General features: G+C 41.0%; 2 protein-coding genes and 1 long non-coding RNA gene across 4 annotated transcripts in view; 2 read left to right on the forward strand and 1 right to left on the reverse strand.

Moving 5' to 3' along the window:
* Positions 1-12,061, forward strand: part of Axud1 (AXIN1 up-regulated 1) — a 38,252-nt gene extending 26,191 nt beyond the window's left edge. For both annotated transcript variants that reach the window (XM_071701478.1, XM_071701479.1), the window contains exons 2-5: positions 260-2,335; positions 3,771-4,021; positions 5,290-5,712; positions 6,905-12,061. In XM_071701478.1, the coding sequence (XP_071557579.1) occupies positions 271-2,335; positions 3,771-4,021; positions 5,290-5,712; positions 6,905-8,071 (3,906 nt within the window). In that variant the 5' untranslated portion in view covers positions 260-270 and the 3' untranslated portion in view covers positions 8,072-12,061. The remainder of the gene's footprint in view (positions 1-259; positions 2,336-3,770; positions 4,022-5,289; positions 5,713-6,904) is intronic.
* The window catches only part of LOC139769949 (uncharacterized), a 190,732-nt gene that overhangs the window by 12,121 nt on the left and 152,589 nt on the right, over positions 1-26,022 (reverse strand). The gene's annotated exons all lie outside the window — the stretch shown is intronic.
* Positions 14,630-26,022, forward strand: part of Rgl (Ral guanine nucleotide dissociation stimulator-like) — a 34,930-nt gene continuing 23,537 nt past the window's right edge. The window contains exons 1-2 of the mRNA XM_071701482.1: positions 14,630-15,505; positions 16,421-16,732. Of these exons, the coding sequence (XP_071557583.1) occupies positions 16,703-16,732 (30 nt within the window). The 5' untranslated portion in view covers positions 14,630-15,505; positions 16,421-16,702. The remainder of the gene's footprint in view (positions 15,506-16,420; positions 16,733-26,022) is intronic.

Consider the following 26,022-nt stretch of genomic DNA (forward strand, 5'->3'; position numbering starts at 1 on the left):
GATATATTTATTTGTATAGAAATATGGACAAATATACAATATAACATAATATAATGTATATAATTATTTTTATACATTACACATAAAAATTAATCATTTTTTTATTTCGAGATATATATTGCGAGATATATATGGACCACTGCAACTCATCGATAATTTTACCGTCGTTCTTAATGCCACAGAAAACCCCTAATCGATTATTCCTTCGTTAAGAATGTACAACTGTCTTTTAATTTTCAATTAAACTTGGTTCTTGCAGAAAAACCCGAGATGGAATCACCTTCGGCCCGTCAGGACTGTTTCGTTGAGGCCCAAGAGGATTCCACCTCAGTGGAGGCCGTGGCGGAAGGCGCACCGTCGCTAGGCGGGATGACAACAACAACGATAACGACAGCAATAACGGACGCCGACGACGATGACGATTACGCGGCGCGTCCATCCGTCATTCAGGACTCGCGCGAGGACTTGGTGATGGTGTGCGAGACATCGGACGAGAGACCAGAGAACGAAGTATCCGAAGCGAGGCAATCCAGTGATAAGCCGGAAGAGGATCAAGCAGGAGAGGAAAAAGAAGAAAAAGAAGCGAATATGGGTCTAACGATAGGAAAGAAAGCCGACGAGGATGAGAGAAACGAAAAGGACGAGATCGACGCAAAATCGACGGAAAATACTCTTCGGGAACTTGACGGCTCGCCGAGAACGTCCGAGCCGCAAGATCGCGACGTCGGAGAGTGCTCGGAGGTGTGGGAGAATGGGATCGAGAGGTCCAAGTCACCGGATGTCTCCAGAAAGAGGCCGGCCGCGGGTGACTTCCTGCCGATCGGCGCCGAGATCAAGAGGATCGGTATTGAGATCTCGGAGGAGCAGGCGACCCAGCTTAGGAATGATGTCAGGAGGCTGTCGCCGGTGTTGGTGAGCCTGCGGGAGAGGACTCTGGGCGAGGTGTCCCTGACCTCGGAGTCCTCCTGTCTTTTCGGGGACGAGCTTGACGGTAGGGTAACACCGAGGTGTAACGACGTCCCGGCGGGATCGTTCGTGGCGAACGATTCCAAGATTCAGGACGTCGATCAGAATCACGGAAAGGAAGTGAACGAGGAGGAGGGGAGAGAAGTGGTCGGCAGGATCGGCGCAGGTCCTTCAGAGTGCACGAGCAACGTCCTCGACAGCGTCGAGGACACGTTAAACTGTGCGAGCAGAAAGATGGATTACGACAGCGAGGGGAAAATTACGACGCTCGGCATCGACGCGACTTCTTCGATATTCTCGAGAAGCGACAGCCCGGACGGGACGACGGAGTCGCGTCAAGACGACGTCAAAGACACGAATATAGCCACGAACGTAGCTGGAAGCGAGTTTTGCATTTCGACCAAAAAGTGCGAAACGACGACTGGTTTTGCGACGACACGGTCAAGTCCTATCTGTCGAAATCTATCCGTTGTCCTGAATCGCATCGAGGATTTAAAGAAGAAGAATGTTTTGATAAACATCGACACGAGCGAGAACATATGGGACTACGTCGTCGACGAGAGTTTGCCTTTCTCCGGTGAAAGAAAAGATTCCGTCGAGGAGAAGCGCGACTCGTTCGCAGAGATCACGGAGGTTCAGGAGAAGGGCTTGAAGAAGCAACGGTGGCAGAGCGGCTCGTCTCCGATGACCAGATCAAAGAAGTACGAGCTGAAGAAATGTAAGGTGGTGCTGGAGCGAATCGGCGACGGGGTCACGGGGCATGTATCGCGATCGGAGAACGCCGAGGAGAGCGGAACCTCGAGGGAGCTCGAGAAGGACGGGTCCGCGCCCGTCGCGGTGATCGGCAAGCTCGAGGAGAACGAAGAGGTGGTCTTGGCGAGCTCGGCTGAGGACAGCCGCGTGTTCAACGAGCTGGATTCGTCGGAGACAATGCCGAGCTCGCCAGAGGAGACACCGGAGGTATCCGTGGACGTTGCCGAGGGCGTCGACACCGAGACGGAAACGGAGACCGCCTCCGACAGTTCGGAGGTGTCGCCCATCGCGAGCATCCGCCACGAGTTGCGCGACGTCGACATGGCGCCCGATCAGCTACCCTGCTCCGAGAGGGTCGCTCTGTGTTGCGTGGAGACGATGGCGCCAATCATGACGAGATTGGAGGCCGGCCGGCCGGAAGCGTACACCGAGGACTCCGCCGAGAGCCTGGCCTTGGCGACCGGCGCCAGGGACGAGGTCAGATCCGATGGGAGCGACTCCGGACTGGGGAACGAGATCCCCGGTGACTCGGGACCGGCACCTGCGCCGGAAAGCGATTCGGAGACTTCCTTCCTCGATAGACTCCCGGACGACATCCTCTCTGACAAGGAGAAAGGTAAGAAGCACTTTATCTTTCAAAATACTTGTAAGAATCTGAAGTCTTCTTTCTCTATGTAGTGACTTCGATGAAAGTGTAGAATTGTCATGAAGTTCTGGTTGCGAGTCATTTTGATGCGCCTATTGAAACTTGGAGTTTATCGATCCTGCTATCAGTGTTACGAGACGTTGTACATCTATCCTACTTTATATTCAATTTCTGGACCATGTGTTATTTAACATTTTAATTATGCGATGTTAAAAATATCGAGAAAATAAAGGGAAATGAATTCGAATCGAATTAATCGTTGAACTCGAAATGTAATTTTTAACCGTTTTTAAGCAGATTTTAGTGGATTTTTATAATAATGCACGTATTGTTGTTCACGATAACGATGGTAACTCTTGACTACCTTGACTGGAAAATCATTCCATTCTATTTTTCATTTTATATCCTACTTTTCCATCAGTGTCACGAAACGCTGTACATCTATTCTACTTTATATTCAATTTCTGGACTAATGTGTTATTTAACATTTTAATTATTCGATGTTTAAATTGTTATCTGTACGAGGATTGTCTTATCACTTCATCTTGTACAAAAGCTCTTGGTAAAAGCTGCTTTAATGCGATCTTTTAATAAAGAGATTGGTATTAAGTGTAAAATTCTAAAGATAATCATCTTAAATTAGACAACCGGCTTAAAGATTTCTTTTATTCTTACAAAACGCGAAATATTTAGACTCCGCAAGGATTCCCCTTACCAATCCAGTCTCGCGTTTGCTGGTCGAAGCTGTCCAACGAGCGAGCGAGCGAGCAGAGCGCAACTCGATAAGCCTCGCATCGATTGTCAACGCGCAATACACCGGGTGTCCCAGAACAAGCGGAAAGCGTTACTTTTCCCGATAAAAATCAGAGTGAACTTTTCACGGCGAAAATGTCAACCAGTCGACTTCTATCTCAACGCCTAAGCCTCGAATAAATATCTCGTCGCGGTAAAACCTGCTTCGAAGGACGAATAAGGAATTTTGATGTTTATCGACGAAAAGAAATTTCCCCGTCGCCACGAGGGACTCTTCTCCTTTGATGAAAAAAAAAAAACAGTTAAGCCGTGATCAGACTACGGATTGGGATTGAGATTGGATTGAAATTTAATTAATCAGAATAAAGAAAACTAACTTCAAGTTTAGTGAACTTTGCTCTAATTGGTCAAATTTTAATTCAATCTCAATCCCAATCCGTAGTCTGATCACGGCTTTACTCTCCCCCGAATCTCTCGCTAACAGATATCGACTTCAATATTTCGCAAAAAGAATTTCACAAGTTGTTTTCTTTCTCGATAAGTCGTCGTAATGTGCCGGTATCTTAAGATCGTCTTCGCGGTTCCTGTGAAACTCGAGAAAAAGCGTCTCACGTGCCTTTTCGTTAGAGATTTGTTATCTCGTGTCTTTTAGGCGTAAATCAGTTGGACGGCTACGCGGCGTCCTCGGGGACGTCCGGGACGCCGGGCCAGCTGCCCCTGACGAGCTTCCGGGCGCTTCCGGCCAAGAGCAACCTGAAGCGCAGATTGACCGACTGCATGGAGAGCGACGAGTCGCGGGGCAACATGGACGAGCCCCTGAAGAAGAAGCGCAACATCCACTTCGACGCGGTGACGGTTTATTACTTCTCCAGGACGCAGGGCTTCACCTGCGTACCTTCCCAGGTAAGTCCGAAAATTAGTCCCTCCTTCCCGTCTGTCCCTTTCAGCTCGCGGACAACGTTTGTGCTGAATGCCGTATATTTAAATTTTGTATATTTTTATTCCATTTCAATTCTATTGTTCCGGAAGAGTATGAATATGGAAAATGTATTCATTTGTCTGTTTATTCGCTATCGTTCACTTTGCAATCAATACGCTTCGTACATTGCTCGTTATAAAGCTTCTAATTGTCTTCTCACATATTAATTATTTATTATTGTTTATTTACTTTTTCACCATTTTCTCTTCTCCTTTATATGGAGAGGTAAAAGTCATAGTGGCGTAAGTCAAATTTTTTTAAATTTTTTCTCGCGTGTATAGATGCAATTTATACAATATATAAATTGCATTTATGCACACAAAAAAATATTTTTAAAAATTTGACACACCACTGTGGTTTTTACCCCTCCATATATAATCGCGCATAAATCATCGAGGCAAGAGATATTTTTTTATTTCACTATGTCTGCCGATATCAATATTTTATTTATGCGGACCGGGAGAGAATGACTAACAAGCGTCCAAAGTTGTTTATGACGGAAAATCTTGCCGTCATTTGTAAAACCCACCTCGTGAGTATGTGAGCGCGATCGATTTTATATGTATATAAAGATACGATCAATCCCTCTTTCTTTCAATCGCGTTCACGCAAGACAACTCCTCTTTCAATTCCTCCCTCTCTACCTCGCGTCATTTATAATACCATTCGATAATACCACGATAATATTCGCTATCAAATTTGTATAAGACACCGTCGATTCCCTTTTCCTTTTGTGTGCCATTACTTTACAATAAAATTCTATGGCATCGTGATATAACGTTACTTATTGGTTCCACGTAAGGTTTCAGCCAGAAGAGATTCCATAATCGCCATATAGGGAAAGAAATGAATAAATTTTTTTTACCGATCTGACGATAATAGCGTAATATCATTCATATTTTATTGCTGAGCTTATTTTTATTTATTTGTATCACTATTATATTTTATTATTATCATTATGTCTATTATTATTTCGATTTGTAAATTCATACAAGTTTGAAGTAATAAAAATAGGATGACAAAGAGTCCTTTTTTTATCATCGATATACGTTATTATCAATATACGCTTGTTGTTCTCTTACTGTTTTTGTTTCGAAAGCTCAATTCCGATCATTGAATGAGTAAATACACTCATGGTGTTTGTGCGGATTTATGCAAAAGAGACGCGAGAGATCGATCCTCCCGGTTATAGGGCGGCAGCACTCTGGGCATGAATGCGACGCACACGCACGCGGAGAGGTTCTCGTTGTCGGAGCACGCAGCCGAGCAGAGGCGGATCCACCGCGCGCGACTCGCGCAGTTGCGCTCCGAGCGCAATTGCGCGACCAATTGCGTGACCGAGACGGCGTCGAGCTCGGAGGACCCGAGCGACGACACCGACGAGGAGCCGAGCGACAACGAGGAGCTCGACATCGACAGCTATTACTTCCTGCAGCCGGTGCCCACGTGGCAGCGCCGGGCACTTCTCCGGGCCGCCGGGGTGCGGAGGATAGACGCCGTCGAGAAGGACGAATGCCGCGATATCCGCGCCAGCAGGGAACACTGCGGATGCGGCTGCAAGGGATACTGCGATCCCGAGAGCTGTCCTTGTAGCAGGGCCAACGTAAAGTGTCAGGTGAGAAAGAGAAAGAGAGAGAAGAGTAGAATAGAGCAATTGAAATTTTGGAATACGCCTATCACACAGTAGATTCATACAAGTTTGAAATAATGAAAACGATAAGAGATAAAAATATATATATTTATACATATATTATAGTATAAATATATTTAAATATTTATATATATGTATATATATACATATATATATAGTAATATTATACATAAATCTATACTTGGAGAGCTTTATAAAGCGAGCATACAATTTGTGTATTTAATTTAATTTCACAATGTTATCGTAAAAAGCTCCACACGACAAATCTACATTATTCTCTTGTTCTAATTATTAATGTTATTGTACAGAGAGAAAAAGAAAGAGAGAGAGAGAGAGAGAGAGAGAGAGAGAGAGGAGAGAGAGAGAGAGAGAGAGAGAGATTCGCAGAACACAAGTAGAATTAACATTCTACTTTTATAAATTAATTGAATGATTCAACGTGATAATTTAGAAGAAAAATGACATTTACGATTCGAGCTGGATCTTGGTAGTCTAATAATATTTCTGTGTGTATTTAGTACATAGTATAACATATTTTGCAACCTAGTAAACTGCGCACCAATTAATTTGTTGGACTTAAAACACAGTTTCCATTGGAATAGTAAAATATATATAACATGTATCTCTCCTTCCTAATTATAAATGTTATTAGGCTATCAAGATCCAGCTCAGATCGTAAATAATATTTTTTTTCTAAACTGATTGTATATCAAACGGTCTTGTTTCCCTTTATATCGCGATAATTTGGCTATCTGGTTGCTAACGAAACGTTTTAGAAGGAGAGAGCACATCCTTAAAATATGTAAAATTTAAGAAACTTTGATTGAATGCGAAATGAAAAATTGAAATCTTCTGACCTCCTTTTTAAAAACTCACGAAAATTCGTGTAAATTTAATATTCTCCAGTTTGAGCTCAATGTATTAATTGGAGATTAATCTGTCAAAATTTCCTAAGAGACCGCCGTTGCATTGAATCCTTCCGACGATTAATCTTCCTGTTTGTTAACACGTTCTACTCACAATCAGTTCAGATCAGTTTAATTGGATAAGCTGAAGGATTAACGGGTAAAGCTTGGGATCGATCTTTCTTTACCTGCAAAAAAAAGACCGATTCAGAGAAGTGTTAAACGATTTTTCCATTGTATTCGGTTTCCAGGTGGATCGACCGGGTTTCCCTTGCGGCTGCACGCGGGACGGTTGCGCGAACAGCACAGGCAGGATCGAATTTAACCCTGTGCGGGTGCGAACCCATTTCATCCATACGCTGATGCGATTAGAGTTGGAGAAGAAGCAGCGCGAGGAGGACGTCGGCGGCGATCACGATCAGCTAGTGGACAATCAGGGACAAGGTAGGGGTGCTCGTTCCCTGAGAGACATCGGTTCCTTGGGAATGGACGCTACCGTGGGCGGCGACGCGTGCGCGATCCCGGGTACGGGACCCGGGGGAGGTGGCGGATTCACGACCTTGCACTACGAGACGGGTCACGAGAGTGTCGGAGCTGGCGTGGCTGGTTGCCAACCGGAAGTGCCCGGCACGCGGGAGGACAGTCTGGACTTATACGCCATTAGGGACGACTGTTACGCGAGCGAAGACGCGGATAGCAGCCAATCGGTCGTCGTGCAACGGAAGCTGCACCCGGAATTCGGCCAGGCCTTTCAAAGCTTCTCGCCCGGCGTGCAGAGCGGCGGTGCCGTTAACGGCGGCGGTGGTGGTGGCAATGGCGGTGGCGGCATGAGCTTCCAGCAATCCTCGTATCAGGACTACGGATATGCGAATCTACCATCCTCGTCGCGGTTCCAGCCGCCGCAATTCCAGTCGCCGCCCAATCCGGCCGCCTTCGCGCACTACGGGCCCTACGGCGGGCCCCAGGACACCGCGGGCACCGGTCTTCAGGGTAGCTGCGCCGGTCAGGTGCACCAAATGCAGCCGCAGCCGTCGCAGAGCCAGCGGCAGCAACAGCAGCAGCACTCGTCCTACGACGTGACGGTGTTCGCGCAGGATGACGCCACGAGTACCGCGCAGTACACGAATCTTACCAACTCGGTGCAGCCGATGAACGCGACGGTGGTGCAGCAGATGCAGAACAAGCTCGAGCCCTTCTCGGAACTCCTTAGCGGCAGGTATTCGTACTACGGCGAGATGCACGAACCGCAGCAGCACCACGGTACTTACGGTACTCACGGCACGGCCGGCAAGGTCGCGGAGATGATGGAGCCCGGTCAGGTCACCAGCGAGCAACAGCCCGATGGCGCGTCCGAGGACTGCGACGAGAACTTCGGCGAGATCATCAAGAAGTCCATGGTCGAGACCGTGTCTGCCTAGGATGAAGAAAGCCTACCTCGCGGGGAACTGTAACCAGGACAAGTACTGAGGATGCTCAGTGCGCGCCGAAAGATCGCCGCTGATCTTTTCAAAATCGGAAGGGTGAAGTCCTTTCCTGCTCGCGCGATGAGCTCAAGAACAAGGAACTCGGCCCTTAGCGCTCGATAGTTCGTTTCCCTTGAGCTCTTCGCCCAGGATCGTTTGGACAACGGACTCCGTTGAATATGGAGACACTCGACGCACTCCGTGAACGATCTTGATGGCTCGGTTTCTTCAAAGCCTGGAAGATCGAAATCCTTCGGATCTCTTCCAATTTTGCGATAATCTCGAAAACGAGGACTTCGAGGACAATCTAGACAGAGGAGGAAACTCCGAAATTGTTTACTCTCCCATGCGATACTCGAACAGGGGTGAACGTAACGCCCTCCGAGGGAGATGGAAGATCTCCCGGGGCCAGGGCATCGCGTTTTTGAGAGATCTCGCCCAGAGATCGTTAGCGAATTTTATGGCTACGACGTGTGCGTCCGCCCGGGATGGAAAGACTCGCGATGTCATCGTCGGCGCCATCCTTAATCCTGAGGATCAACGGATTGGTTAAGTCACTTCGCGATACGAAAATTTCGCTATCTTGCAAATCCCTTTTCATCGCGATCGAAAATTGATTTTCTTTTGCGATAAAAGTGGAAAAAATTTAGCAAATCGTGGAGTCGACTGATCCCGTCCGGTGCAGGTCGACGACGATGTACGTCCTACGAGACGAAGACGAGGATCTGGACCTGGAAGGTCTCGAGGTAGAACCTTCCGAGCTTTGGAATTCTCGTCGGAAATGTTCAAGAGCGATCCGTGAGCAATGGTGGGAAAAGATTTCAACGAGGTTGTGACCAAGAAATAACACATGGGATCAGCTTATAGATTGCAGTTTATAATATCTAACTTTAAGCGTAGGGACGACCGACCGGGAGCGGGTCGTATGCCCTTTTGGGCGAGCCTCGGGTCAGAGGCTGCGGATAATGTATCGACCTAGAGCGAATCTGCGCTCGCTCTAATTCGAGAGAATCGTTCTGGAATGCACATGTATACACAAATATACAAATACACACAAAAACACACACAAACAGTTGAATTTTGAAGATTTATATCATTTATATATATTTTATGCAATATCAAATATATTGCGTACACAATGTACTGTAATATCGAAATTGATATACATATATATATAAATATTAAATCTGTATTCAATATTTTTATATAAAAATTTATATAATATTTATATGATTTTCTCATATAAGTACTACATACATTTAATAAAAATATGTACAATTTGTTCAATATTTTATAACGAAATTTATTAAATAGAACTCCGATTAAATCGAAATTTACACGATTGATTATTTTCGGTTTCTCACGTCCAAGGTTTTAGTCAAGAAATTTTGCGGAAAAAAGAAAAATAAGATTCTGTAAAATGCGTTTTTCGGTGAGGACGAAATTCCAGAGTGAGGATTTTGGATCTCTCGAATCGTTAGAGCTGCCGAATCGCGCTCTAGAGCGGAACTTTGGAAGCGAGGCAAACGAAGCGAACACAACGTTTCGTTAATTGTCGTCTTTAAACGGCGAGGGTAACAAAACAAGAACACCAAAATGATAAAAAATGCGTTCGTGATGCACGCTATTAGCGCTATTCTATTGCATCACTCTATCTTTATCGCTCATTAGATGTAAAACAAGGATAGAATGGCGCAATAACGCTAATTGCGCGTTCCGCGAACGCATCCAAAAATGTAAAGCGAGAAAAGCACACGCATACACATGACACATTCGTAGACGAGCGTGAAAACGTGAGCGTTTGTGATACTTGTGCATACGAACAAAAAAAAAAAGAAAGAAAGAAAGAGAAAGAACGGTTCAGCGCCAAGTTCGTAGGTTAAGAGATAAATTATATGGGACTTTTTTTACGCCGGTCAAGTGTAGAAGCTGCGAATGTTTCCAGTGACGATCGACGACGAAGCGCGGATTTCGATTTTCTTCTCTCGTGAATTCCAAGCGTGAAGATCTCGAACGTGTCGAGCGCCAGAAGGATATTTTTTCGAAAAAGAAAAAAAAAGCACTTTTGCTCTCGCGCGGGCGATCTTTTATATTTATAATTATGCATGTATAAAAAAATGATATATATACAAAATTGCATGTAAAATGATATATTTTAAAATTATATAAGTATATACTTTATGAAAAATATAATGTATTTATAGGAATGTATACAATTGTTATTACTTTATTTTTATAAATAATACTATTATTTTATCGTCACGATCAGGAATCGCGGAATGGTCAAGCAATTTTAATTTGTTTGTTCTGAACGGGAAGTTAATTTTATATATGCGTTATCAGCATATTATATTATGTGTTTTCCCAAATTATATTTCTATAATTATAAATAAATAAACAAATATATATATATATATACATATAGCGACTATCTCTAGAGCAATCATACTTTTATAATTTGGCGCTCGATACATTTGAAGTTCTCCATTTTAAATTGTTAAACACATTTGTAACTGATATTACGGTGCCTACGTAATTATATACGACTTTAGTCGCGCGATTATCTCTCCGCCCCGAAGGAAGGGGAGGGAGACAGTCCCTCTTGGAGGTGCGGAAGTGGTGAAATTCGACGGATACGAGAGATCGATAAGGGGCGAAGAGGAAGCTCAAGAGAAAAAGGAAGAGGGAAATTCGCGCTTGAGGCGACAGGCTCGGCTCTCCGCGACGAAAAGGAACGGCCGAGAGGGAGATTCGTGAGGGGACACACCGCACCACCATCACGCCGACTAACCATTTTGCACTACCCGTCATCCTCCAAAAATAAAAAAAAATTAAAAAGATACCGAAAACCAACCAATCGTAATTCCCCGTAGAAGACATTTTCAAGAGAAAACGGACCTCTCTTTAGCGCATCCCGACACGTTGAGCGCTGTGTCCACGATTAATCGAAGCACTTATACATAAGCGAAGCGTTAACGATACGACGATAGTATTAAATTTATACACACGGATACACATGCGTAAATAAACACGCATACATACACACACTCACGCACACACACACACACACACACACACACACACACACACACCCAAAATACGTACGCGTACACGGAGAGAATTTTTTGTTATATTTTACCCTTAAATTCACTACAAACTTGGGACAACTTGGCAACCAAGGAATTTTTAAAATATACAAAAGACATTTTACAAACAACGTGATAAAAATTACCAAGCAGATTGGTAAATTTTGAAAAATTATTGAAATTTTCTAGATATATTTTAGTAAAATTAATCAAACATATTTTATATTTTAATGTAATAGATATTAATATTTTTTATTATGGTGGATATTAATCAGAATAGCTCGCATAAAATTCTTGGTGGTACATGTTGTCCCACAACTACCATGATTTCAGGGTAAATTTTAAGAGAAAATTCTCCGTGTATATACATGTATACACTCGAGGCCGGACGTGTCAGTTCCCGGAGGTTTGCCAGGCACCCTTTTTCTTCTTTTTTCCCCCTTTTTTTTTCTTTTCGCTCCTTGATCGCGCTGGCGTATCTCACTGTGTTCATCGTGATTCGGTGCCTAACAGAAACGAGCGAAAGGTAGAAATTGCTGATTGATAGAGAGAGAAGGAGGGAGAGAAAGGGGCAAAGGTGACGAAGCGTTTCGAAGAAAAGCGATGGGTGGGGGAGGGATGGGGGGAGGGATCATCAAAAAACGCGAGAGGGATATGACACGTCCGCGCGTGTGGCATTGAAGAAAAAAAAACAGAATAAACATATAAAAGATTATACACGTATGTAAGTAACTTTTAGAGTATTTGAGTAAAAAAGAGGCATACATAGTTCATAGTGTTTTATTAAATGTTGTGAAAAACGTCTCTCGTCTGTCTGTCTGTCTGTATGTCTGTTGTCTAAATGTCTAATGTCTCAGTCTTTCGTCTTCATTTTCTTGCCGCCCGTTTAACGTTAAAAGCGACTGAAGCTTAACCATCCTCGCAAGATCATTTAAGGATTTAGAAATTTAAATACCAAGAAGTTGAAACGATTGATAAATCAACTGATAAAAAAAACGGCTTCAGAACTGCAACAGGATGTCCATTCCGTACATTATAATATAATAAACGATACCCACACCCTGTTGCGGGTCTAAGCCTCCTTTTTCATCAGTGGATTTAGAAATTTAGGAAACATAAAAGAAATTGGCAATAAGAGAGTGAACGCGGTAATTAGTGCGTAATGTCAAATGACATTTGACATTATGCACTAATTACCGCGTCGACTCTCTTATTGCCTATTTCTTTTATGTTTCTTATTATTATTGAGAGTCCTTAATTATTTTATTATTAGAAATTTAGTTTAACAGAATAAGAAAATCTTTTTATCTTCATTATTCGCGATTATTCAAATCGGGAACTGAACCAGTCGCATTTAGCGCTAAGAGCGTGTGACCACCTCTCTGTGTGCTTCACCGTATTTTTTACTGATAGAAGACCTGACATTCCAAAGAAAGATAATTCTTATCCGTCCTTGTTATCTGTCTCATTCTAACACGTTCATGATTTTCTTTTCTTCTTTTCCTCAGTATATCGTATCATCAGATCACCCTGACGTTGGTGATCACATTTTAGAGAGAGCCGTTTTTTTTAAGGAGGGTGGTTAGTCAAATCAATTTGATAAGAATTAGTTCAAATTTATGGAGGATATTCGTCTATGGGGAATCTGTCTTCATGCCAAAGTTGAAGACAATTTATTATTTCCACATTTCAATGTAGATAATAACGTATTTGGGTTTCAATTGTATAAACAACTCTTTTTAAACCTTAAGAAACACCAATTGAATGCATTCCACATATTTATTTGCTAAAATTCGTTTATTTCACGCGACGAAAATCTAACCTATATGCTTTCCCCCTGCCGCGCCGCCTGTCCCGCAGCGGAAACTAAACTAACCAACCTCCTTAAGTTTCTCTCTACAGCGACACCCATGACCCAGAGAAGTAATAATTATAGTTGTTTTCTTTTGTCTTTTCTGGTAAACTTTCATTAAAATTGAAATATATGTGGGACGTGGGACTCGAACCGGGAACACGCCGACTAATAATAACAGTTGATCGTTTTCACAATGAGCCACGCACTTTTCCCGATAATTCTTTTAACGTAACTTTATTTTCTTCTACTTTAATTATTTTTTTAAGGAACTTGAATTTCGAAGAAATATTATTTCGTTGTAACAACATTGGCATCTTCTTATATTATTCATTGATTTAGATTGTTATCGTCATTTGAAAGAAGTGATTTGTATGATACTAGAAATCGTTCGTACAGAAAGAATAAAATATGGACTAAATGAAATTCGAATACATAAACGGAATAACATTTGCAGAAGAAAAATTTAGAAAACCAAATCGGAGACTACTTAAATAATTAACAATAAAGATTTTTTACTCGACCCAGCTACCTTTTATGAATTATAATCGTCGCGACGTTTCAACCATTAGTTTCGGTTTGTCTCAATCGGTTTAACTTTAATGCTAATAAGCATCCTTTTCAAATCACCGTAAAGAATTTATTGCGAAAAATATCACGTCAGTCAGGGTTTAAAAAAAAAATTGAAAAATAGTCTTGTAATATTAGAAAAGTAGCACTGTTCCTCAATTTCGCGGCGCATTTAAACCAGTATCTTTTCAACGAGCGGATCCAGAAATGGAGAAGCTGGCAGTCGCTCTGTTCTCTTCAGAAAGCAACAACAAAAATGGCAAAGTGGTATAGCGATTCTAAACATGGCGCGTGAAATGTTTCTCTCTTTACGGGCGTCGGATATGAAACACAAACGTGGAACCTTGAGGAAAGCAGGGTCTCGGACTAGACCAATAAACGGTAAGATTTCGCCTCTGTTCTGTGATGTAACAGAAAATGCAGAAATATGCGGTGTTTTTTAGAGCAAAAGTGTGTGCGAAGAATCGATTTATATCTGATTTTTATATGAAAAGTGGATTTTTGTCCATTTTGTTCTAATCATTTTATACGAATTTAGAGATTATTTCATTTATAATATTTATATATTTGAGAAAACCAAATTCCCTTCGAAGGAATAGTTATTTTGTTTATCCTTAATCCTAACACTTGGAACGAAAATTTAAATTAAATTTGGTTCTCCAAAGTCAATCTAAACTTGCTATTTTTCTCTTTAAAATTTAATTCCCCACAATTTTTTAAGTTTTTCTCTATAGATATTTGGATAGGATTTTAATTACTTTCACAGCTATAAGTATCTAATTAATTTTGCAAGTCTCGCAGGGCTCAACATTAAATATCTAACAACTTTTGGATTAAAAATTTGCCAAATTAAAGTCCTTAAAATTGTCGAAAAAATTTAGATCTCTCCTCCCCGGAAGGTGGACTCGTCTCGCCTTTGAGATATTTTCTCCAAAAATTATCGCGTCATTTTGGCTCCTCAGCGTCAAGCTTTGAGGCGCATCGACCGTCCCTGAATACCCTCTCCTCAACAAAAGCCGAGGGGAGCACAGCACCTCCGTTACAACAAATGGCGGTACCGTCGTAAGTACCTGCTCCCCCACCCCGCATCTCGTCATGGTGGGAAAAAGTCCGTCACACACCGGCACACATCTCCGGCGTGACGGTGGTTGCCAGTTGCCAACACAGTCGCACACCGAGGTCCGATCCGCGAGGGAAGCTCGGGATCCAAACTCCGAACGGCTGGCAATTTTCCCGGCGCGTTGCGGCTCACGCGCGCGTCCCCCGCGGTCCCGCCTTGGTTTTTCCTTTCGCAATCTGAAGAGCGGGGACCCCCGTGAGGCGGTCCCCCCCGATTCCCCTGTACCGTACCGTACCACCGTACCGTACCGTACCGTTCCGTTCCGTTCGCGGGGGAACGGCACTCACTCGCTCGCCTGCTCGCTCGCCCGAAAGAGCGAGAGAAGTCGCCGCCCGTTCGTCCGTCCGTTCGTTCGTTCGCGTTCGTTTGCGAGCGATCCGTCTCGAAAGTATCGGAAGTGCATTTTCGGAGGCACGAGAATCACCCAGTGAATCGTGAAGTGAGTGAGTTCCGATGGGGAGGTTCGGAGCGAACGAGAGAGAGGGAGAGAGAGAGAGGAACGACGAACGTGCTCGGAGGTGTCGTTGACGTTTCGTGTGTCAGTGTCCTCTCTCCGACTCTCTCGCGCCTGCACTTGCCACATTGTTCTCCATCTCTCTCCTCCTCTCGCTCGCTCTGGCTCTCGTGAGAGTGCGCGCGAAGGGAGCGACCTGAGGGGGGTCTGAAGTACTCCGTGAGGATACTCCGAAACGTTGTGACTATATCACAGATATAGATATATAGTTTATATAGTGCACTCCTAAAATTCGAAAGTATTCTTGGTACTGTTCTTCTCAAATTTCTAAAGTTGTCCCTCTCTTTCTTGACGTGACAGGATATCCCTATCCGGCTGTAATCCTATGTCCCTAGACATCACTATAATCTCTATCTGATCGCTCCATGTAACTATCCTTCTCTTTCCTGAGAGTTTGATGAAAAAATATGTTGACAAACATACTTCAAACATGATACTATATAAACTTAAGAGAGGCTTATCACTCAGCTATTATTATTATTATTATTATAGTGTTTCTTTTTTTTATTACGCGCGCATGTGTGGTCTGTACTATCTCTATCCGATATTATTATTGCAGTTTCTAATCAACTATTATTTTTATAATCCCTCAACTATATTATTCTCTCATAATTAAAGTTTCAAGACATAAAGTCAATTATCTTACTTAAATGGAAATTACTAATTGTACCGTTTAACATATTGTCGATTTCCTAACTTTGCTTCTAGTTGAAAATTTACATTCTAACAGTTTTTCTAAATTTCGTCATTTAAGTTTGTATTTTCATTGCAAACACGTGTGTTTGTATCATCTTCTAAATTGCATTGCTAACATTCAACGCGCATTCTGTAAACATCATTTTAAATATCCTTAGTGGATATATTCTAGAACGACAATAATAAATACATCTGTTTATTCTACCCAAATCTTATCTCCACGTTTCATCCCTCTTTCTCTCCGTTATCCTCGCGTCAAGAGAATCTGACACATACAATGTAAATACATGTGTCCCAATATAATAGCCCTTTCTTATATTTTTTCCTTCCCCTTTCTCTTCGGTCTTCTATCCGCTTTGGGACAACTCCAAATCCATCTGCAATCCTCACAAATCGTCCTTCCTCTCTTTCTTCCTTTCTTTCTCTGTCACTTCAATTTTCCCTCAAAAGTGGCGTTCTATGTTAGAAGACGCAGATAGTCATAAAAGGGGAAGAAGATACTCTTCAGCGTCGTGCGGCGCGATGCTGGATGACAGATTAGACCCGGAGCGGCTATCACAGGTAGAGTCCCTCGGGAACAGTCCCGTTTGGGGAACAGGCCTTGGCGCAGAATGACGAGCGTCGTCGGCTCGTGCTGCTGTTGCTGCTGCCGGAAGCGAAGCCGCGAAGAGGAGCAACGAACAGCCCGGCGACGACGACGACGACGACGAGCGACGAGTCCGGGTCCCTCTAGCGCCAGCGGGGGGCTATGAGCGCTGACAATGGGGACGAATCCTTGGTAATTATCCGTGCCTTTCTCTTTTTTTTATCGCCCCCCCCCTCCCCCCACGCGCGTTTTCCGCCTTTCCTCTCGCAGGTGAACGCGTCGAGCGACTTTTCCATCCGTCATACGTTTGTACAAGCTACAATATGTGTTAAATTACACTTTCGCATTCCGTCGTTTGACGATTTACGTAAGGATAATGGATGGCCAAGTCTCTTCCTCTCTTTCGATTTTCCGTTTTCCTCGCATATTATCCTCTTCTGGTGTAATTAATTTGGAAGTATTAATCTGCTTTTTTTCTTAACATTAAGATTATCATCATATATTATTTGAATTGCAGGATATAAAAATATTTTACGCAAAAAATATATACTTGGCGCAAAACCGCGTCTCTTGATATATTCGAATGTTAGTTTATTTCGCAGTCTCTACATTTATGTACCATTAATTTCTTCTTCCTGTCATTGTCAGAGTTTTTCTGTTTTGATCAATTTATAGGTATCGTTGTTTCTAGATACGCGAGACTTTGAAAAACGATAATGTATTATTCCGAGCTCGCGCCGAGCTCATTCTCTCTTTCCGTCTTTTTCCCGTCTCACTCGCCATCGCGTGAAAAGATTGTGGCTGGATTTGAAAGCTCGTTCCGTGACGTAACGCGGTCACGGATCGTACGTTTTCGTTTCCGGAGGTACGACGCTTGAAGACGCGATCGATAGTGACTATAGGCCTGACGAAATTTGTTCGCCGCTGTTTTCGGCACGTTTATGTCACTGGCAATTGACAAGCCATTTCGACAACAAACTTTTAAGAATTTTTAACTCTTAATAAGCATGTGATAATTTAATAATCATAAATTGAACAAAACATAAATATTAGAAAAGCAATAATTATTTATTTCTTCGTATCTCGGAAAATTCTGAAAAGATTGACGAAGTCTTAAATTATCACTAAAATTTTTCGTGCCTGAACAAATAATAGCTCATTTTTTCTCGGTACTCCAAAGGCATTTCAGAACTTGTGTCGCTCCAAGAAATATTTATAAAGGATTCTAGAAGGATTGGGAGTTACCTGAAATTTTTTTGGAGCACAAGAATTGCTTCCAAAGCACATCGACAATCTATAAAGCTTTTTATTGAACGAATGTCAGACAAATATAAAGATCTCCGCACTAATAATCTACATAAGACGAAATGGAAATTTTTTTCGAATTCTTTACATAACTCTTGTAAAAAGCGGAATGAAAAGAGCAGTGCAATAGAAAATCTGATCTATAGGTATTTCTTCGTTACTAATTAGGCTCTAATCAAGCCGAACCGAGAACTTGGCAGTCGTCCGGCTCCGTTGATCGATTTCTACCTTCACTTCCGCCATCGTTTTTCAGTGACATTTGCACGCGCCGAACCGCTTTGCGTCGTGTCGCGAGCCTGCCAAATTAACATCTTTATAATATACTAATGTAATATAACATAATATAACATAATTTATAATAATATTTATTATTAACGAGAAACACCCTTTAGTTTACAATAATAATACAATAATAATAAGAACAGACAGTACAAAAGAGAGATCAAAGTGGTTATAAGCCAAGAAAGAGATAGTAAAATGATATTACAAGAGTAGGCGGGTAAGCTTATTGTTTAAATGCAGACGCTGTGCCACTAAAAAAAATCAACGGAGTCAGAACAACTATTATCATTCTATTGATACAGGAATTTGTTGCAAATAAAGCGCGGTGATGTTCTTTGAAAGATAGAGTGCTGTCTCAAGTCCCTTACTGGAATATTAAAACAATTTTTTTGATAAATCCGGACAATCGTTCATATGAATAATTTTCTTAAAGACAAAAGAGAATGAGATCAGGAATTAATCTTCTATTCTCTAAAGATAGCAGATTGAGTTTAACTGATGAGGGATAGTAATTAGGGGAGGAGAATAATACATTTTTTAAGTATTTACTCCAGCGGAAAATGAACCCCAGTGTCCTACACGCTGATGAGACGATCGTTTGGATATGGCTATTAAAAGATAAATCAGCGCTAAATAGAACACCAAGATTACGAGCGTCAGTTACTGAAAGAGTTGAATCATCAAGGATGTAATTGTACACAAATGGTTGCGTCTGCGTGTAAAATGGATAATGAAACATTTGGAAACATTAAGCCAAAGACAGTTTCTGTTACATCAGATTTCAAGTTCTTGCAAGTCATGTTGTAATAAGAGTGCATCAGCAGGGATCCGTTGATCCGTCGACATACTTTGAGGTCATCCGCGTATAATAAAAAAATAACAATATCTAAAATAAGGAGCAAAGTCATTTATAAATAAAACGAACAAAAGAGGACCAAGATGAGATCCCTGATGCGGCATCCCAGACAATACATTGACGATTCTGGAAAGACCATCAATATATTTTATGACCCGAGTTCCGTTGGAGAGGGGAAACATGATATCCATTTTAAGAGAGAAGAACCCCCGTTTTTACACCTTGCTCGCGCACGATCGTGTAATGCGGCAGAGAACCGTCCTTGGTGTGCCTCGCGAACTTCTCCAATCTCGACGTTTCGCAACTCTCGCGCAATTTGAAGTCGAAATTACCGCTACTCCCCGCTAAATCGCAGTTTCGAGTCGCGTCGCGCTCGTTTCCCCCACAGCTCGACTCTCCCTTATCTTTGGCGCGCATCGTCGGGGAAATGTCAAGGATCTTGTACGTGCAATGCGAGGTGCCGTACGTCGGGGCCACCGTACACGGTGACTCCCCGTCCGCGGACGCAACAACGCTTCCGCAACAACGGCCGTTGATGGGCAGAAAATTACGGCACACCGATATATCACGCTCGCGCAATCGTCACCGGTGTCCCTCGCCGGCCTAACATTGGGCCTTGACACGCCGCGCGGCCGTCGCGCTTCCACGAACGTTATCGACGATTATCACGAGTCCTTCGGCGCGCCCGTGAAACGCCGTGTGTGTCCTTATCGCCACTCGCCGTTTGCGATGCATCTTCCTAGATCAACATTTTGTCGTTTGTGTTTGTCGTCCAATAGCGTTAGAATTATCGCCGCTGCTTCTATCGATTGAACGTTTATTTTTTTTTCTTTAAAGAGAAATATCGTTGAAGAGATTAGATATGTGTATAGGATTCCTACAGTAGGAAAATAGAGAAGCTTTGATGAAGAATCCGAGTCTTAAAACTCGAATGCGGTTTTATCCGTTTGCCGGTAAACTTTATTTTATACGAACGTTGCAATTTGCTTAGGAAAATATCTATATAATTAATATAATATTACAAGTATAATAATTATTATATTATATAATAAAATAATAACTAAATTGATACTTAAAACAATATACAAATTTTATGTAAATCGGACATTTAAAATTTAATCACGTTTAATTACTGATACGTGTCCCGAAATTCAGCGATGGTCAATTTTGTATTCTGATAGGAATCAATCTCGGGAGATAAATCTCTCTTAGACTTTCTCGAAACTCCATATTCCGCGGTGATAAAAAAAACGCGACATGTCGTTCTCGTTCCTACGGGACGGACAAGTCGCTTCCTCGCTCCAGGACAGTTCCGGCGGCGAGCTGGAAAAGCGTGGCTACTTCCAAGTTGGGAATCCGCTCCGGCGAGCCGCGAGAGGCAGGTCCGAGACGCTTATGGGGAATGCAAAGTAATACGTGTCAAGTCTAACGAGGCGCGTCGCGGAATGTAGACAGGAGGCGAAGGAAAACGCGCTGCAACGTGGGGAAAAATTAAGGCCGGATCGAAATATTATATCTCGAAGATCAAAAGCTCTAGAATAACAGCCTCTAGAATAATTGTCTTCTATATCGTGCAAAATCCGTCAAGAAGCAAGTATCTTTTATTCAACTTGTAATAAAAAAATATTTGAACAATTATAGAAAGATACAACGTCGTTATTTTTTCTAATTACTTTAATTAGCAATACTCTACTTAGTTTTAGTTACATAATGATGTAATTAGTCTTGAAATTAAGCACTAAGTGTGCCAAAATTAAACGTGATCTTATCTCTTGAACGGTTCTTTAGATTTTCTTTCATAATGTTGCAATTCGCACGAAAATTATATTATAGTATATAAAATTCTATATATTAAATATTCCTTATCTAAATATATCGCATTTAATTGATTAATTATTATTAATTTGTTAACAATAATTAAGAAATCACTAGTAATTGTATTAATTACTTTTAATTTATGTATCATGCATTTATCATAAATGTAATGTTGAGGTCTAAGTAATTTTTTTCGAAAATTACATAAAATGCAGAATTTAAAAAAATGCCAATATATACGCGCAAGTATAGCAAAAGCATTCTGGAAACGACGGGACGAAACTTGGCCGCGTGTTACAGTTGCAAGGAGAAAACGCGCGATGGTCGCGCGTGCCACGATATCGGCGCGGCGTAGGTATACTTTCGCAATTCCGACGTGCGAAAATCGCGAGCGCGAGTTGCGCGGAAAGGAAAAGAGATTCCTCTCGTTTCGTACCGTGAATTCAGAATGGACATCCGCCTTTCTCACGGCGAGACGTGAGAAGATCGGGCTCGAGCGAGTTGTAACTGGCGCGCGTACTCTTCCCGCACACCTCTGTCGTATTCTTCAATTGGAGCAATCGTCTTTATCCGTGTATGGATTTACCCACACTTCGAACTCGGCTCGATTCATCCTCTCCAAGAATTGATAACTAGAATTGTCGCAGCGAAATCAGATCGAATGGGATAAAGGAGGTTGGGCTTTATGGCCGCTCCGGTAGAAAATTTAGCCTCGATCCGGGTATTAGGTCCACTTAAAGCGATTAGAACGTTTTTCACGTCCGAAGAAGGCCATCAGGAGATGCGATGATCGTGACAATTATCCGATGACTCAAGCCTCTCGTTAGAACTCGCGCGACTGAATCGATCCGACCGATATGGAGGCTTTACTCCATTTGGAATTTAAATCGGTTATATAGTCGATGAGTAATTAATTGTGTATGTAAATGTTAGAATTTCGATATATCTACGTTTATCCCTTTCAAATTGATATATTGTATGCATAAGTGGATTTTTATTTTAGTAGCATATAATTATAAACTAATATATTTATTTAAAAAAATTTTTATATAAAATAATTAAGTATATTATACGAAACAGATGTATTTCAAGTATCATTATTTAGAATAGTAACAAAAAATTTTTTAATACTGTTTAAAATACATGTCTTATTTATGTGTACCATAAAAATTTCAGCAAATAAAATTAAATAATAATAACTAAAATTGATTCACTAAAAAACCTAGATTAAAAGGATCGATTTCTCAAAAACCAATTTTAAAAAATTATTGGCAACTTAAAAAATAAGTAGATATATATATCAACACAATACTTTTTACATATAATATACAGAATGATCCATTTTAGTCTCTTTAAAATTATTTTAAAAATATTATTAAAAAATATATTTAATATCAGAGTTATGTCGCTTCAAATAAAATGATTAACTTTATTCTAGATAATGTAATTTTCAAAATTTAAAAATTATCTTATTTTTTAAAAAAACTTAATTTTTTTAAATAAAAACATCTTGTTTTATACATAAATCAATTCTTCTTGTCATTTTGCGTATAAAAATATTAAGATAAATCGAAAGTAAAATGTAAAAATTAAACGTACATGCTATTAATTTTTATGAACAAATTAAAAATCAATTTATATTAAATAAAATAATCAATTTGTATCATAATCAAAAAGAAAATATTGATTTAAAAACCGATTTTTTGTTCAGAAAAGATTGATTTTTAAAAATATCAATTCAGAATCGAACATTCCTATTACACGGACTTCCGATTGGGTGGCAAATGAGTGCACATGTCGCTGGGTAGTTTGCGCGAATTAAGCAGAGAAAGGGTGGAGTGGGGGGGGGGGGAGATAAGAATAGAAAGGTGTGCGAAAATAGTAGTGAGGAGGAAGAGATAAGGAGAGATAATAGGCGTAGGAAGTTTGACGTGTCGCTGGATAATAGTGGAAGAAAGTGTGGAAGATAAAAGTTAGGAAACGGAACACCATTAAATACATACAAACCGATACAAATGTTCGATCGTCGATGTACAGCTCTCGCCAGCATTCCGCGGAGCCCGATCGCTTCATTTCAATGCAACACATGTGGCATACTTTTATTTTTGAGGTTGCGCCCACGAAAGAAAACGAAACACATTTCGTGCACAATATTTTCGAGGTGTAATAAAGAGAATTAATCAAATTGTCCTCCGAGAAGAAATCTTGAGATCAATTTTTGTGTCGTATCAAAGAATTAAACTAATTAAAGGATAAATTTTATTTTTGTCTTAAATAAAACTTTTTAATTTAACGAAAGAAACCTAATAAATTTACATATTATTATGGAAGAGAAGCTTAGTAAATTTCAAAATTTATTCTTTATTATTTCAAGAATAAAAATATCATAGATATTAATTTTTTTTTATGTTAATACTTGAAGAATCAGGAAAAATATATATACAGTTTAGCAACTTTAGTTCGTAAACAAACCCGCTCGTATGGTGATCAGTCGTTCGCACCATCTGCACGCAGCGTGAGTGGATCGTGAGCACACAGCGCGGTTATGAAACAGAGCTTCTCGAGCGAATTTTTCTGCCGATTAGCGGCGCGTCCGGCTTCATCCGGATTGAACTTTAGCTCCTGAGAGGCGGCATCGAGACTTGACCGACTTGTAACCACTAACTGTTTCGACGAGTTTAACCTTGACTTCAATATATCGCTTCCGTCAGCGGTTCTCGAGGAAAAACAGCCTGGTAAGCGCGCGATAGCATCATTCCGCTCGACCACGCGCCTCTTTAATCCCTCGCCGTCAATTTCGACTTCGATCTTTCACCCTCGCGTATATCATTCTCAAGTCATTCTCTTCATTTTTCTTCTCTGACAAGTCGAACACTCCGCAAAGAACACAGCTGAAACATAGCTGGTACAAATAAATTAAATAATCGATTGTAATTATATTACGACGTATGTAATTCGTGTAATTTTCGTGGAAGATGTAAGATGAATTTTTTAACGTCAGATAATAAAATTCGCGCGGTAATAAATGGATTGAATTTCGTTTAACGCAGATAAGAAGAAATATTGTGCACAAATTTTAATATAATATCTCTTAGAGTTTTTTTTTTATATTAAAAGAGGAGACAATCTCGGACCAATATGTGCACGCGTAGGACACGCGTGATCCTGAGTCACGCTCTCCCACGAAATGCTGCAACTCCTCAAGGTCTCTCATTAAAAATGATCTCGCGCGACGATGCTCTCGCGCGTTTCTAAAACGGGGCCTACGTAGGTTTCTTATATGTAAATTCGCGATCATTGTGCGTTGTCCGATTGGGCCGAGCGACTGGATTTTAATTGCGCTCGCGAGACGCAATTATCGCGGCGATCGTACGCGTTGTATAGGTATGTGTGAGCGTCTCGCATTGTGCGCGGCGCGGACGAAAGTAAAACGCTGAGAAGAATCGCGTTCTCTCGCGAGTTTCTATGCTTTCGCTAATCATGCGATTATCCCGCCGACGCGAATTGAATGGAACGAGAAATTGGACGTCCGTGACGCGAGGCTCTAATCGAGCGAGCGCGCTTAATCGCGCGACGTCCGTCGCGAGCGCAGCGGATTTATTCGCGCACGGATTTATCAACTTGCGTAAGCGTGAGGTATCGCCCGTATCGCTAACCGACGCGTAACAGCTGGTGCAGATTCCGCCGGGCGATACGGCGATACTTGCGCACGAGCGCGCCGTTTGTCGCTCATATGGTACACACATATTACATACACACGCACATATGCGGTCTCGATCTTTAATATTCATTAATGTTCGCTCCTCTATATTAGATTAAACTGACTTCGGCACTCGAGTCGAGCCCGCTTATCAATCAAAATCGCGCCATGGTAGAGTCGAGTCAGCACCGCTCGATAACGAGAGTGCGCAGGTTGATCACCGCTGGCGTAGGAGCACGTGTTCGCGGCGTTCGTTATACCGCGTGAAAGTAGAGAAAATTTACCTTTAACTGTGTGACATATACACTCATAGACACAGACACAAATATACATACTTTACATAGAAACAGAGGCAGAATTAGGAATCTAATATTAACAATCCCGAAGGAGTGATTCTTGCCTGCATTGAAATAATTCGTACGTAGTAATGCCCAGAAGTTTCCAGGGATGTAAAAAAGATGATTAAAAAAATGAAACATTTTTACTTCCAATATAATCATTTTTTATTTCAATATAGATATTTCTTAGAACAATAAATTCATTTTTCGATACATCTAAAATCTAAAAAATGTACGGGATTTTTATGATTAAAATAAAAATTAAAAATAAAATATAATTTTTAAAATTAAAATCCGATTCGCATGAACAAAAAATTTTACCAGTAATGAAGAAGTGATCACCATAATGTTAAAGGACAATTTTAAGGACAAAAATTCAAAACACTTTTTTTAGTAGTATAAAAAAATAGTTTAATGTTCTAAAAAATGTGTTGAACTAAAAAGATATATTGAGTTGATTATATTGAACGGTTATTTCATCGTATTACTTTTTTATATCCTTGGACCGGAAGCTTTTGAACTTTATTATGTATATCATACTGTTGTTTACACTCTAATTATTTCAACATATTAAACATGCATTATTATTGCTGCACATTATATTTTATTCAATCATAATGTTTACGATAATTCTAAATAATTCTAAGTAATTCTCAATACTATAGTATTATAATAATTTTTTTCTTAAATAGTTAAAGTTCTTCCAAAAATTTGGTTAACTTTAATTAGTTTTGAAAGAGAAAATTAGCATTGCAGAAATTAAAATTATGTGCTATCAAAGTAATAATCATTTAAGCAATCGCCATAGATTTTCATTTATAATTATAATATAAATAATTAATTGCTGTAAAATATTTCTCTCAGTTCTCATTAATTTTGCAAAGGTTGTCTTCTTTTACATTTTGCGAGTGTGAAACACGTCGAAGCGAATATTCTGGTCGCGCGACAAAGCGGTTCCGGCGGCTATTTATAAGTATATGTTAATTATTCAAACTATTCCTGAGTTTAGAATTTCTTCGGCTTGGTGACAGCATTCTTAACTTTAGTTACTTGAAAGACGCTTTCTAGACAGGAAGAGAAAAATAAATGCCTCGCCAATACCGGGGTTAACGAACGTCGACTCGCCGGAGGCGAAATTTTTGCTGGACTCATGGCTCCTCTCGAAGCTCGTACCTACTCGTATACG

Source organism: Temnothorax nylanderi, unplaced genomic scaffold (genome assembly GCF_030848795.1).
Source record: "Temnothorax nylanderi isolate EJ_2023f unplaced genomic scaffold, tnyl_v1.0 TNYL_tig0026_pilon, whole genome shotgun sequence".
NCBI classification, from domain to species: domain Eukaryota; kingdom Metazoa; phylum Arthropoda; class Insecta; order Hymenoptera; family Formicidae; genus Temnothorax; species Temnothorax nylanderi.